The 15,459-nt window shown below is 32.5% G+C and overlaps 2 protein-coding genes across 3 annotated transcripts; both read left to right on the forward strand.

Moving 5' to 3' along the window:
• Positions 1 to 994: 994 nt before the first annotated feature.
• Positions 995 to 11,061, forward strand: l(1)G0289 (lethal (1) G0289). 2 transcript variants are annotated; one of them, XM_069049007.1, is made up of 10 exons: positions 996 to 1,153; positions 5,556 to 5,731; positions 6,282 to 6,383; positions 8,261 to 8,557; positions 8,639 to 8,770; positions 8,822 to 9,224; positions 9,526 to 9,680; positions 9,739 to 9,931; positions 9,980 to 10,119; positions 10,172 to 11,061. In XM_069049007.1, exons 1-10 carry the CDS (start codon positions 1,030 to 1,032, stop codon positions 10,238 to 10,240), a joined length of 1,791 nt encoding a protein of 596 aa, XP_068905108.1. In that variant the 5' UTR covers positions 996 to 1,029; the 3' UTR covers positions 10,241 to 11,061. The 2 variants fall into 2 exon arrangements, with proteins under 2 accessions (XP_068905107.1, XP_068905108.1); XM_069049006.1 differs by having other exon boundaries at positions 995 to 1,153; positions 9,739 to 10,119.
• Positions 11,062 to 11,365: 304 nt separating this feature from the next.
• LOC138131798 (germ cell nuclear acidic protein-like) lies at positions 11,366 to 14,281 on the forward strand. Its single transcript, XM_069049005.1, has 7 exons — positions 11,366 to 11,794; positions 11,844 to 12,590; positions 12,649 to 12,796; positions 12,849 to 13,240; positions 13,299 to 13,665; positions 13,714 to 13,821; positions 13,874 to 14,281. The coding sequence occupies exons 1-7, from the start codon at positions 11,722 to 11,724 to the stop codon at positions 14,130 to 14,132; spliced, it is 2,094 nt and encodes a 697-aa protein (XP_068905106.1). The 5' UTR covers positions 11,366 to 11,721; the 3' UTR covers positions 14,133 to 14,281.
• The last annotated feature ends 1,178 nt before the right edge of the window (positions 14,282 to 15,459 follow it).

The following is a 15,459-nucleotide window of genomic DNA, read 5'->3' on the forward strand; positions in this document are numbered from 1 at the left end:
ATTTTAAAGGTAAAGCTTTTAATACTCATGTTTCAGTCACAAAATTACATTTGGTGGAGTATTTTAAATATAACATATTCTGGATGAGGCATTGTAAACTGTAATAATTCCCCACCACCACTGCATTAAAAAAAAACTAACAACAGTAAATCAGTTAACTGAAAATAACTACATGTTTTGATAAGTTGATAAAAATTACAACTTATTTGAGTAATTTGTTGCAAAATGAGGCATGTCATAAAATTTGGTTAAAACTTATGTAGAGCAGTAGTCAACTTTCCTCTGATTATACTTGAGCTGATAATCTTTACCTTCATAGTGGAGTGGTGTCTGTGAATCCTTTGGAACCACAGGAAAACAGCACCAAAGCACGAAAGCAACAAACGCCACAATTGTACCAATTAGTAGGATAAAATCTTCGATGGTCTAAAATCGATGCAAATTAAATAGGGGACGATTCTAGTGAAATTGTATAATTTACCGGCTCTTCTCCAAGAAGGACATTGTTTATGAGATAGACGAAATCATCAAACGGAGTAATCATGATCAAGAATTTGAGGACGTGCTACATGTTAAAGTAGCATTAATTGATTATTTCAGTGTGTTAAAATTTCTTCCTGAAATTAATCTACTTTAGTTGCGTATTTCAGCACTGTACCGTTACGTCTTTACTGAAAAACTGACAACTGTAAACTACTTTGTTGCTAGTTGACAGCCGCAGATGTCAAAATTTGTGAACGAGCCACAATGCGCAAACTAAGCGACATTGCCAAATGTCTGCAAAAATTGACATTTATTTTGATCAATAGCGTCAAATAAAACAAAAAGTTCTGTTGGTAATTCGATGCATAAATACGACGCTGTTATTTTGATCTGTCAGGCAAATAATGACCAAATAATGGTTGTGTTTCTGCCATGAAAGTAAAATAAACGAAATTAGCTAGATATGGCAACTCTGTTACAGGTAAGTTTTGTTCACATCGCGTTAAGACAGTAGGCTAAGAACAAAGCGGTGTGTGAATGTGATTTATGACGTCAGTCGACTTAAGTTTTAGTAGCAAAACAAAAATGGCGAAGTTATGTGTAATGTGTGGTAGTTTGTGCTCGTATTTTCTTTTATTTCTAACAATTACGGCAGTTTCTTCTATAAATGGTACGTTTTTTTGATTTAGCATGTGGCAAAGAAAGTTTTTTCCCGTTTATTTCATTTCATTCTTTGAAAAATTGCAGAGAAAAGTACATTTGGACCTCAAATTTGCAAACTTCTTTTTACTTATTGTATTTAAACATTCGGATTCACTTTCTGAGCAGATATTTCGATTATTTCAATTAACATTCGGTTTTTATGTGGAAAAATCCAACAATTCGAGCTGACAAATAGTTGCCAAATTCATCTCGAAAAGTAAGACAGTTTCACTTTTTTTTATGCGTGTACAAATCCCGAAAAGTTCTTCGGCAGAAAACTACTGCTAGGTGGTGTGGTGTTTGTTGCAGATTTTATGACGAGTTGGAAATTTTTTAACAATGCAATAAAATAATTTCAAAGCTACCCAAAGTATTAACACGTGTAGTTCCAGAAATGTACTATGATTGTACCTGAGGGAACAGTGCATCCGGAAATTGTTCATAAAAAATAAGTAAATAACATTTGTGCTTGCACAATTTTCTATGCACAAATGTTTGCTAAAACCTTGTAAATTATTAAAAATACATTGTTTTATTGTCGTTGACAAATACTGGTTTAAGTAACAGCCTCGCTTAGCATTACTTTAACTTGATATTAATTTTACAAACATATCTAAAAAATTGCTAATTACAATGATGTTATTAATTATAGTAATTCGAGTTATTTTTTGCAATTGGTTTTTCCTTGTTTTGGAAAGTGATCTTTACTTATAGATATGGGATTTATCTTATCAAAGAGTTGTAAATAAAATATTGACATTACATAAAATACTTTTTAAATCTCTTTTTAAATATGTAATATTTCTTGTCACCATTTGCATTGCAGCAAACGATATATTTTTTACAATATTAGATTTCTTTGTGGGCCGTAGTTGAGACATTCATTGCAAGGCTGTGGGTTCTATTTTTGTTGAAGTACCTACTATACAAAGTAATTTGCCAGTTCCTTTGGGGAATTAAAGCCATTTACGTTAATAAAAGAGTGCATCACTGTGAAATTGATCAGTTAAAAAAATTAAGTAATACTCACTTCAAGCTATTTGGGTTAACTATTTTTGATTTTTTACATTATAAATATGTTTCCCAAACGTACTAAATCACATTTTGTGTGTTTTACATATGACATGATTTCTTGTGAACCAATCACATCCTGGGAATATAAGACAAGTTTGTCATGCGTAAAAACAAGAACATTTGCATAGCATCAAAGTGTTCCAGCACACGACGAGATCAATATTTCATTTTCTTCACATTTTGCAGGATGTAACTAATGCAGGAGTAATAATGTTAATGGAAGTTTATTACAGTGTTTGTACGCTGTTGTTTACCAAAATGCCAAAGTAATAACAATAAAAATAAATGGACCCATTATTTAATTATTGCGTCTTATAACGTGTTTGTCTGTTGCAAATTTCTCCAAGAAACTAGAGCTTGTTGACAAAGTTTGTATGTGTGATTAACATAAGTGTAGAGAAGTATAAAAGCCAGAGGCGAATAAGATTTTTCTTTGTATTGAAAGTTAACAAAGCACAAATTGATGTTTCACACTACATTCTGCAAAGTAAGTACTTTTTTGAACAGTGAATATTCAGAATTTTAATTTTTTTCACAAAGCGTGGCTGTGAAAACGGAAATTTTATATGTATTTATGTAGGTACTTGCGCAACAGTTGAGGAACATTTTACCTGTACTTGTACTTATCTGTTTTCTTTTTTTATTGACCTTGCAGTCAATTGTAATATGAAAAATAGAAAGATACTGGTCGCTGTGGAAGTCATTTGTTATGATACAGAGTAGAGTAAATTGGATAGGCCTCTGAAATCACATGTTAAAAATATTCTGGTCTTTTATTAGAAACATTTAATCCTTGTCACAACAGTGTGGTGTGCGGGGGTCAGCGACAGGAATTTGATAAAATTTGAAAAAAGTTGCCAAAGATTGTAGAACCAACAACAGGTCGATGTTATGGCACCTTCTGCACATGTCCATCAATGCGTTTTCAACCTTCTGTAGTTGCACGCGTAACGTTGGCATCTGACTTATTTTACGTTTTTCTTGTATCGTCGAGAACTTGTTAAGTGAGATCTATATATAGTAACAGGGTTGTTTCGCATTTGCGAAAAATATAAATATTCAAGCGTTCCTGTCGGATTAATTATTTTTCGTCGACGTTTGATTTCAGAAAGAATTAGCATGTTATTGTTGAAAATCTATGCTAAACAAGTCTGATTTACAATACATTATTACCTTGCTGTTTCGAATTAATTCAATCAAGCGGGGCTCGATAATTACGTAAAACTCACTTTAGTAAACAGATGGTGAAGTAATCTGTGATACATTCTCAATTCTTTTTTTTTTTTTGAGCCATCGAGTCAAAAGAATCTGGCATTTTTTAAATGACAAACTAGCGCCGACGATATTTTACTATAAACAATTTAGCACTTTTGACCTTCAATCACGGGGTCAAACAAGAAAATCGGGTCATTTTTAGCTCTGCTTTAATTTGTCTCCAGTTGAACATGCAGCTGCTCTACTTCGCGAGAATGGCCTAAATGAAGACGGACATGCAATTGATGATGATACTCTTTGAATTGAAATTTTATTGCCCATGTGCTCATCTGCCCCTAGCAGAGCTTAAGGTGTTTGTGAAATTAATGTTGTGAAATCAACACGAGAAAACATCAGATGGGTAAATTTTATTTTGTCTCATTTTTGGACAAAATTTGTTTTCAAAAGCCGTTGAATTTATAAATATAGGAAAATTCAAACCATAATAATTAGACACAAAATATTCATTTGAGTACATTTTATAGATTCATTGATTTAAATTTTTTAAAATTTGATTATACAAATGGTACCGAGTAAAAATGGACATTTTAACGATAGAAAACACAGAAAAATAATTACACAAATGCATTAGGATATTTTTATTTTTAAATGCTTGAATTAAGCCGATCAATGGTTCTAAGATGTGTTAAACCATTTCTAGACAAAATATAACCATACGTTGAGGTTATAGCGCAAAGGAGTGTTTCAAACAAAATTTTGTTATTTCAAAAACGGAAATCTTGTTGATCAGTAAACTACGAAGTTTTGCAAAAATGTAGGCCACGTAACACCCAATATCAGTAGATGTGGCGATAATTAGCAACAAATTTACCGGGATGTGGTAAGGCGTGGTAGCGCAAGCAAAAGGTTTATTACACAGAGTACACATTGTATTTTTAAACAGTTATTTTATGGATTTTGGAATTATTCGTAAAAAAATTTAACATCCCGGCAATATACTATTACGTGAAACTATATTGCTTTTAGAACTGTGGCTCGGTAGCAATTATTTCAATAAAAAGTTCTGTTTCGACGTAATATTGCAATCATATCAGGACTACTATTAAACGTAATTTACTTTCATTTCAGTCTTGCCTTTCGTTAATAATAGAGACAGTTGTGTCCTCACAATACTGAAGTTTTGGATATACGCCTCTTCACACTTCATTGTTTGTTTAATGTACAATACCCATTTAATTATCCTTATTTTACCGTTACTTGATTTTATATTCTTGATCTTGACACGTGAATCATCGTGGAAGTGCGGTACAAAGCGAGGATTTTATTTCCTTTGCAGTTGACTGTGTCATCTTAATTATTAAAGATTATTACACGGGTGTAAAGTAAATCAGGTCAATGCAAAACAGCGAATTGAATAAAAGCTCAAATTAATGTTTACGGAGACATTCAAGCGGCATGGCTTTATTATTCAATGTATATTTTCAGCACATGTTCAAAACTGCTTCCGGTTTTGCTTGTTATCCCTTCGGCTTGCTTGGCATACTTAAACAGGTACTTATTGTCGTATTTTGTAAAAGGAATTCAATTCAGTCCGATGATAAAGAATTACTCTAGTCTTTGTCAAGTCACTCTGTTTCTGATAACAAGTCGGGAAAAAATGAATTGGCAAAATGTTTCTCTTTGACTGATTTTCACGTTGAAGCAAAGGTTCGGTCTGACGTCAGTCGGGAGCGAAAAGTGTCTGTAGCGACACCATCAGACAAGAAATGACGGAAACGGGGGACGATGATCTACAAATTACGTTATGATTTACACCACAATGAGGCTAACGACACATGAACCATGTCAACAAAGGTAGCATGAAATTTAGTCAAAATGTGGTTACGGTATTCGAATATGATGATTCTTATTTTATGTTTGTGTCATTAAACGTAACGACCGCACAATGACCTTTTCCTGCAGTCTGTCGATCTGGAAAACTATTAACTCGACCCACATTAAAGGCTTTAATTAAGCAATTTGCAGCCGCATCATCGTTATTGTTTGGACGTTGTTTTAATTCGAACTAATCATCCTTCCAGATTATCATTTCTACGAAACCGACTCTCAAGACGACAGATCTGAGTACTATTTAACTACGAAATTGTTAGGACACGAAGAAGGACATCGGCTCCATCGGAGAGACGCCCAAATCGAAAGCAACCAAAGTAATTCACCGACTCCACAGAATACCACCACCGTCGTTCTCGCCAAGCCAGTAAGTTTTTCTCGACAAAACAGGATCTTGTCGATCTAGGTTGAAATGTCGCAATAGTCGGAGAAAAATTCATTGCAACATCCTTGAACTTGATATTATTGTTGCCATTTAATAAAATTGTTTTTCCGATACGGTTCACCGGGGATTGGTGACTTTTACTTCTGGTCGTTAATTGCAATGAAATGTTTACAGCATTACCTGTTCAGGAATTTAAATACGTATGATGAAGAGTACCGTAAATTAGTGGAAATTACACAACATGATCAGCAAAAAAAGAGATAACGAGTGGCCACAGAAAACAAAACTTTTGAAAACATCTGGCGTAGCTTCAGTCATACTAACAACGATGATGCCAAAACTACAACAAAAAAATTTCCAAAATACTATTTTGTTATGAATAGTCGTCGTCTGGTGAAAATATTTTTTTAGATTAAATTTATGTAAGACATTTTGTTTTCGATAACCACCCTTATCTCTTTTGTTGATCGTATTGCATTTTTAACACATTAGTTCTAGATTAAAAAAATTGCTAAAATGTGAACCCTTGCAGAATGACACGGTCGTGGTTCAGAATCAGACAGGGAATGCAAACGATGGCAATCCAGGAGTCAATAAAACTGTGACTGACAATAAGATCTCCACGGCCAAGACGGTATGTATCATTGTACTTAAATCTAACTTAGTAATAATCACAGCTTAAGACGTTATTGCTTATTGTATTATTGCAATACACACGTAGCTAGAATAGCACATACACTATATCCGTAAGACTGTCCATCCAGACGAGACGCGACTATGAATAACTTCAGCTTGTTCACCTTTACACACAATTTTCAAAGATTCAATTTGCCGACTGCAGGAAAAAGAATCGAGTGGCAAACGACTACACGACTACGGTTATTGAATATAAAGTTTGTTTTTGTTCGAGTGATTTTGAATTTATTATGCAAAATCACTGTTTTGGAATCGACTAATGATTAAATTCATCCAGTTTTCAACATCTTAATTGTAAATAAAATATTTATGGTAATGAAATCACCTGTTGTGTAATTCCAATTATGGAAAATAACCTAGGGCACCCATCGCCATCGTAATATTTTATAAATGCAATGATGGCGCCATTCAATTTTGCTGAGTCGTCATGTTATGTTTCCAGTTTCATGATACACAACATTTTTTAATTATTATCTAGCAAAGACCGAGCGAAAGCTGAAACGAATTTGAACAGAAAGAGTGATTCATGACAAATAGTAAAGTTAAACACCGATCTAACGGTAGTTCTATAATTACGTATTGTATGTTTTTTTTACCCAACCCGTTATTGTCGATTATTGTCAGTGCGATATTGTATTGACGTAAATTATCTCCTGTTTGTATTACATTTGCATTACATATCATTTATTTAAATTTTACGTTTGTAATACGACAGCAGGTACCTAACAATTAGGTACTTGAGAAAGTAAATGTCCATTCGTTCTTTTTACTCGGACAGTATTACATATAGAAATTTTTTTTATACAGGTAAAAAAATATTTAAGATTATTTCTGTCTTTCCAATAATTTGATGTGCAATTTTATTTTAAATATCGAAAGAAAACTTTGATGATGATTACCATTTATTATTTGATTAATTAGAAACTGCATAATTATTCAACTCACAAAGTGATGTGATCGGACAAGGTTCGTGTTGGAGGTTTTTTTTTTATTAAATGACAATGTTAACGTAATTACACATGTCGATAAAACTACCAAGATAAGGTTTTCATTCATACTGCCAGTTTAACCAAATGTCAATATGATATAACAAGTACGGAACATAAATGGCAACACCAGATGCACTTTCTTCATTTATAAAACTGGTTTATTATATTTTTAGAAATACTAAATTTGCTCCCTCGAGTAGTCTGGTGCAGTAATATCGAAACTTATATAATTACCAAACGATCGACATAACATTCACACAGCAGCTTTAATTTAAAATATGTATTTTGTATTTCCACTTGAAAAATATTTTTTGTTAGATTATGTTGATTGTATTAATACGCTGTTAGAAATAAGATACCTACTTATTTCATTTTAAGAATTTAATTTTTTTGTGAGAGAAAGCAACATTATACATATTTATTTTCAGCATAACGCCGAATATTCTTAAAAGTATTTGCACAAGTTCAATGTTCACTTATTGAAACTAAATTTATGGAAACTGATAAACATGATAAACATAATTTGTGCATGTAAGGCTGAAAATGATGAAAATAGCCAAATATTTGAGTAAGCTAAACTTTAACATTTGCATATTATGTTACTCAATGCTTGATCATTTTTTATTTTTTTCTGTTTCAAATGGTTGTTTTTGCAACATTGATTGTGTAAAAGAGTATCAAATGAGTGACTTACTGCCATTTAAATATTAAAGGATGTAGGTATTATTTCGCGTGATCTATGCACATAAAATCATAAGCTTATTTGAATAAGGACAAAAAATATTGAGACATGTAGATTGTCATTATAAATTGAAATTTGTTTCAGAAATTAGGAAAGGCAACTAAAGTGACACCAAATTTAAACACAACAAAAGTATCATTAGACAGTATCCAAAAAAATTTAGGTGTGAATGGTACAGGTCAACGAAAGAATATTACGATTAAACCAGTACTACTGGGGAACGAGACATCAGCGAAGATTCCTGTTTTGCAAAATATAACTTTAACGAAGAATCAGACAGAAGACGACGATATTCTGTCAGGAGATAACTTTCCACCTGACGAAGAAAGCGAAGCTTTCGGCAAAACTCTAACTGAACATCACATCACAAATTCAACTGAAGTAAGTTGCTAGAAAATGTACACAAATTCTCTTAAGTTTATCTGGACACTGTTTATAATGTATGTATTTTTGTAACTACAGGATAATCACCTTTACTATAACAGTATAATACGAACGGATCCCGAGATTGGCCGTCATTACTGGGTCGATTTGAAAAACCAAACAGACACAAAAGTAAATGACCTACTGTCAAGATCGCATCGGCGAGCAGCTGTAAGTCGTCAGAGTGTTTCATTATTGCGACATTAACATCTCGCCTTGCAGACCGTCCAGTTAAAGTTCGAATTTCCGTTTTATGGACACCTGATAAAGAATGTGACAATAGCAACAGGAGGATTTTTATACACCGGGGACTACGTCCATTCCTGGCTTGCAGCCACTCAGTACATCGCTCCTTTGATGGCAAATTTTGACACGAGCATTTCAAATGACAGTTTTATTCGTTATGTTGATAACGGTACTGCATTTACGGTGGAATGGGACAAAGTTGCTCTGCAAGAAAAATCGACCGAGGGAGAATTCACCTTTCAGACAACGTTACACAAAAACGGCGATATAGTATTTGTTTATCGCAATGTTCCCCCGTTCATCATGAATATAACAGATGACCACCATCCCGTGAAGGTGGGACTCTCAGATGCCTACATTATCGACCGTACAATCTTCCGTAAGTAGGCTTAAACACGAGCAGTACTCAGTATCAGCATTGAGGGAATAAAAAAAAAATCTAACAACAATTTAAAGCCAAGCAAATTAGTTGCAGTTAGTTATCACTTAGTAAACGTTGTGTTTGTGTATACCTAAACATGAAATATTAGATTTCACACTCGCGCGCGACTAATTATGATATGATACGGATTTTGTACTTCATAATTGTACCGTTTTAAGTTTAAGAAAAAAATTAGCGGGTCGCGATAAATAACTTCTAAAGTAGACCCGATTTTGATTATAATTTTTTTGCGTTGCAGTGGTTCGTAGAAAGACAATTTATGAGTACCACCGCATCAATTTCATCAAAGCAGACATAAAGAACTGGACCGTTATTTATCTGACGGCTTTGCCCACCTGTTTACAAAATGAAGATTGCGCTTCGTGCATTACCAAAGATATTCCATCATTTGAGGTACTGAAAATACTGAAAAGACATTGAAAGAAAGTTTAATCTATTGTGATTTTTCCAGTGTTATTGGTGCCCGATTATAAAACGCTGCTCAAGCGGTGTAGACAGGAATCGTCAAGACTGGTTAACAAGTCACTGTCAGAGTAAACATTTAGATGAATCTATTTGTTCTCACATAAGCGGTGCAGATATTTTCGACGAAAGCAATATTACCTACGTGCATGACGAAAAAGAGTTTCAACATCAACTAGAAGGTTACTCCAAAGCTTCTAGTAGAGTATATAATAATAATAATGCCTTAGGACCAAGTCATCCTGTAAAAATGGGAGTGTCTAGTATTGTGGCAATATTATTTTTGATCGCAATGGTTTCTGGATTAGCTGTTTGGGTACTCTACGCTTACAGGAATCCTCACACAACTAGTGGTCAGATACTTATTAGAGTGAGCTATTTTCATCAAAGTTAGTGCTTTTATTTAGTGTATTCATTTGCAGTACCGACCAAGTCAGTGGAGATGGCGAAGAGGTGAAGCTAGATACACAGCCGCTACGATACACATGTGACGAATTTTTAACATAATTATGTATCATTCCACTCATTTGTTGAATAATTTTTGCCTTCCATCTTCAACGCGCATTTTCTGGACATTCATGTTTGTTAAAGATGTTGCATTTTTGTGAGAAAAAATTAGATGCAATAATATGACTGACAGATGTTTATAAATCTCTTTAAATTGTTTATTTACCATTAATGATGATTTTCTGTGATAAATTCTACAAAAACGTCCAAATTAACAAAAGATGTTTAATTTCTTGTAACTAGAGAAAGCTGCCTTTTAAAGTGCCTAAATTATAGCATATAAATATACATCTACCTGTTATTGTAAATTCCATTTCTCATCAGATCTACTAGGTATTGTTTTATTTGTAATTAGTATTTCTGTATATATTAAATTAGGCAATCGTAAAAAGAAGGGTAGACAATTCCTGCAAGTATTATACTAAATCACGTTTACTGTAATAGATTTTAGGCGTTTCTAATCTGACTTGACGTATTTATTAGTAAGTTTATATTATTAAAGTATTGTATCGTATCTTCATAATAGTAATAGTATTTCATCATTCAGTATTTACACTGACATCAGGAATTATCTACCCCTCGCTTTTTATAAACATATATTTTATATTCATTCACAAATTGCTTGAATGGTGTGTATTTACCACTATATACATTTTTGTGTTATAAAAGTTTTAAATATGACTAATAAGACATAAGAGTTTATAATTACATATCTCAATGGCAAGTTATCAAAATCGTGATGACAAGATCTTGTTTTTAATATGCTTGTTATCGACATAAAGTCCTTTAATAAATTTTATACTTATCACGTCGTTTTATTTTTTGTTAATTAGCGTAAACCTAACCGAGGATTACATACTAATTCGAAAAGTTAAATGGTTACCACGACCTGCTGTATTATAACCGGCCTGTTCAAAAGTGTAATTTGAGTGATCCCCGCAGAGCGCTAGTGTACGGGCGCTTTTTGGGGATATTAAGTTTTTGTCACCGAGAGTTTTTCTCGTTCAAATGACATTCGAATTTAAAATCAAAATTTAAAAAATACAGTTGTATTCGGTATTGTTTTAGAAAGAAAATATGAACTTACTGTACTCAATCTTAACTCTAATATCATGTCTAAACATATTTTTCCGCATTTTTATTCTTTAGAAGCGCCCGTACTGTGGCGCCCTCATCGGCGAAAATTGGCTCTTTCTCGGAAACATTTTCGCAATGCTTTTTTAATGAAATGAACAGGCCGGTTATTATACAGCAGGTCGTGATGGTTACTTAATTTTTTAAATTACAATTTTGATACCACCAACGCAAACAAAAAAATGTAAAGCGCTATTTTTATAGTGATTTTCGGAATTTAATGTTGGTCTCGCTGATAGCACTAGCTTTGCGATAACTGTCAAAATTTAAATCGGATTTTTTTGTTGACGTCTTGTGATTGTTGCCACTGTGATTGTTGTGAACTGTAAAAATGAATGTTTCCTTTGAATTATTAAGTTCAATGTCACCTAAAGTGAATAAACAACGACAGCCCATAAGAAAACGTATGCAATTAAATCATCAAACCTATCTTTTTAATACATTATTTTTTAGCTCCAACAATATTAGCGTTAAAAAAATATTTTAGGAAGTCTGCCGCGTTAGATAATACGAATACTTCAGCAAATAATGAGTCAATAATAACGATAGAATCTAGCAGTAATAGCTTATCATCAGATGAAAAAATCTTAAATCAGACACCTATAGTAATATCTGACAGTGAAACATCTTTTGAAGCTGTCAAGTCTCCTATCAAGAGGAATTTGGAACCAGTGCTTTTTAGGAATAATTTTTTAACTCCAGAAAAAACTGACACAAGAGATTTATTGCCACAAGAAAAATATACAAATATTAAACTTTGGATTGATGAAGTTAATAATATTAACCAGAATGTATCTTTATTTAGTGAAGCATCCACAGTGTGTGGAGGTGAAAACTGTAGTTTTAGGAAACCAAAAACAAATGTTGCACTAAGTTCAACATTATTAAAATCTTCATCACCAAAGAGATTTGATCAGTTATTTAAAAAGAAAGAATCTGTTAAGTCTGATTTGGTTGTACCAACTCAAGATGATCAATCTGATAGAAGTGAAAAATCTTGCAACTCAAAAAAATCAAATTTTGCTGAAACAAATGATAGATTACAAAATGATAATGAAGTTCTTGAAAATAATTTTAAAAACATGACTATTGATGATTCTTTTGAGTTGAATCTTGATGATAGTTTAAAAACTAGTCTTCTGAAGAAGTCTTCAGAGTGTCAACCAGATTTAGAAGTTGCAAATTCTTGTGGAAGAGAAAGTATGTTTTATGTAATTTGTTGATTTCAATTTTATAAGCTGGCATAATTTCTGTTTAGGTAATTGTGATTCAGTGGAATATGAAAGTTTATTGGATAGTTTGTATGGTAATAGTTGGAGAGCAAAAAAGCCAGATATTTTACCATCATCTGAACCAAAACTTAAAATATCTAATAAAACTAATAATAAAATTCCAAATACTGAAAGGTTTGATATTGAATGATGTTCTCATCTCATTAATAAGTTTGTGTTGTTTCAGATGTGTCAACACAGTTTCAAGCAAAAATTTAAATGTACAAACTGAAAAGAGTAATTCAAATTTGTTAAAGACTTTACAAAAGACTAGATTTAAGAGAGCTTTAGAGTCACCTTGGGTTCAGTCATTGAAAAATATTTGTGATCCTGATGATGAATCAGATACAGAAGAAAAAGTTTTGCTACCAACAAAGTTAAATTTTGAAGATGACAAAAATAGTAATGAAGAAAATCAGTCAGATTCTTCTAATACTAACTGTTCTAATAAAAATGTACAAAGTAATACGGGCGTCTCTAAAGTCGTAAAAAAAACTAAACCAAAACAAAATAAGGCAGTTCTAAAAGAGCAACAAAATAATGTACCTAAATCTTACAGTTTTTTAGCGTCACTTTCAGGTATAATTTATAAATATCAACTTTTATGAACTGCTCATTTGTTTTTCCAAAATTACAGCTAATGTACCTGTTCTCAAATGTGACATGTCTGCAATGATATATAGAAATAACTTCAAGCAACATAAGGACGCTCTAGCTGGGAAATTATTTAAATTATATAATGAAAAAGTATTTGACAATTCTGTGCCAAAGGACACACCACTGGAGTGGAATGATAGGATGAGGGGTACTGCTGGTTACTGCTACTGTAGGAAAATTACTCGAAGGACTGGTGCCATTGAACGAGCAGCTAGAATAGTATTATCCACTAAAGTATTAGATTCAGCTGATAGATTGAGAGATACTTTAATACATGAAATGTGTCACGCGGCAACGTGGATCGTAAATCAAGTCAGTGACGGTCACGGATCTTTCTGGAGAGCATGGTAAGCAACATCAAATTATGCAACTTTAATTACAAACTGCCACACCAGGGCGGATCGTGCAATGGAAGTTTTTCCCGAACTACCCCCGATTAGAAGGTGTCATCAGTACGTAATAAATACAAAATATACCTATAAATGTACAAGTTGTGGATACAGGTTTGTACTTGTCATTCATGTTGAATTTTTTTAAAGTGTATACTTTGTTTAGTATTGGGAGGCATACGAAGTCATTAGATACAGAAAGAAAGCGCTGCGGTTATTGTTATGGAAGCTTCGAAATTTTAATAAACAAGACTAGTAAAAAAGGGGAAACCAAGTCCGTTCCCGTAACACCCAAACCAACAAAGGGATTCGCGCTGTTTGTCAAAGAAAATTATGCAACATACAAAACACCTGATCGTAACCACGGAGACGTAATGAAAATCTTGGGACAAAAGTTCTCTAGTTTAAAAATTGACAAACCTTAATTTTATTTTAAGAGATGTATTTGCTCATTGTTATGTAAGATGTACTTTTTTTTATTTTTTACATTTTTTACATTTGTATTTTTACACCCCACTGAGTTTTATTAAGAAAACGTTTTAATTGTATAATTAAATTTCATATGCGAGGAAAATGTTCGTTTTATTATGGAAAATTTAATGTTGCCATTTGTTCTTTTTGTAAATCTAAACTGTTGCAAAGCTCAAAGTTTGTATTTTAAGTTCACTTTTAATGTGTAGCAACTTCAGTTGTTGCCGATTCGTCATTGATCATGTGTTACACACATTGGACCGTATGATTTCCTCTTCATTAAAACTTAGCGACAATCGTTAAGGACGTTAGTGGTTATTTTTAAATAAAATTTTAAACAACTGCAAGTGATGTTTAATATTTTCATTAACTTGACATTGTTTCCTTAAAGAAGGTATGTATTTAGTTAACGAATGTCTTAAATAAAGGAAATCAACACTTTATTTAAATAATTCTTTAAACAGTTGTTTAGATAAAGACGCGTTAGTGAAAGTTTTAACGAAAGGGAAATCATACGGCCCATTTTATTTTACAATACAACAAAAATGTGATCGAGAAAAAATAAAAATATATTTTAGAAAATACTCTATATGAAGATGAAATGAAAATATTTTGTGATCTAGTTTTTTTTTAACCAGGAAAGGTAGTTGTACATGATTAATGCGTTCTGCTGTTTCAGTACACATTGTGATGTTGCAATAATTTGTGAATCGTCAAGGCCAAGGACACAGAAATGATTCATGACCTGTTTTTAAAGTACCTACTACATTAACAAGCATTGCATCTGGTTAACTTTAAATATTTTTTATTTTCAATAATAAAATGTTTACTTGATTCAAAATAAAAGAAATTTCTTTTTGAGAGGATTTCCCTTGCCATTCAACGTGGAAACGCTGCAAGCATTCGGGGCACTTTTCCAGATTCCGCATTATTATCGGAAATTTTTGCATTGTAAATTAAAAATGTTATGTAATTAATTATGTTATCAATACAGTTCCTTTCTAATGTTTACTTGAAAATAATCAGTGTTAGAATAAACTTATTTATATAAGAGTAGAATTTATTGGGCACCTCTTCAAAGCATCATATCAAAAGTCCATATCGCCCGAAGCTCAAAGTGAAGTTTTGCAAATCAGTCCATTTAAAAAAAAATCAAATCTTAAATTATTATATTTGTCGTTTCCTTGAAAATTATATCATATTGTTGTAATCTTTCCAAATATAGCACGCGAGGAGAAATTTTTTTTGTCGTTTCTTTACAAAATTAGAAATTTTTTAATT

The sequence above is a fragment of the Tenebrio molitor genome, chromosome 5 (assembly GCF_963966145.1).
Source record: "Tenebrio molitor chromosome 5, icTenMoli1.1, whole genome shotgun sequence".
NCBI lineage: Eukaryota > Metazoa > Arthropoda > Insecta > Coleoptera > Tenebrionidae > Tenebrio > Tenebrio molitor.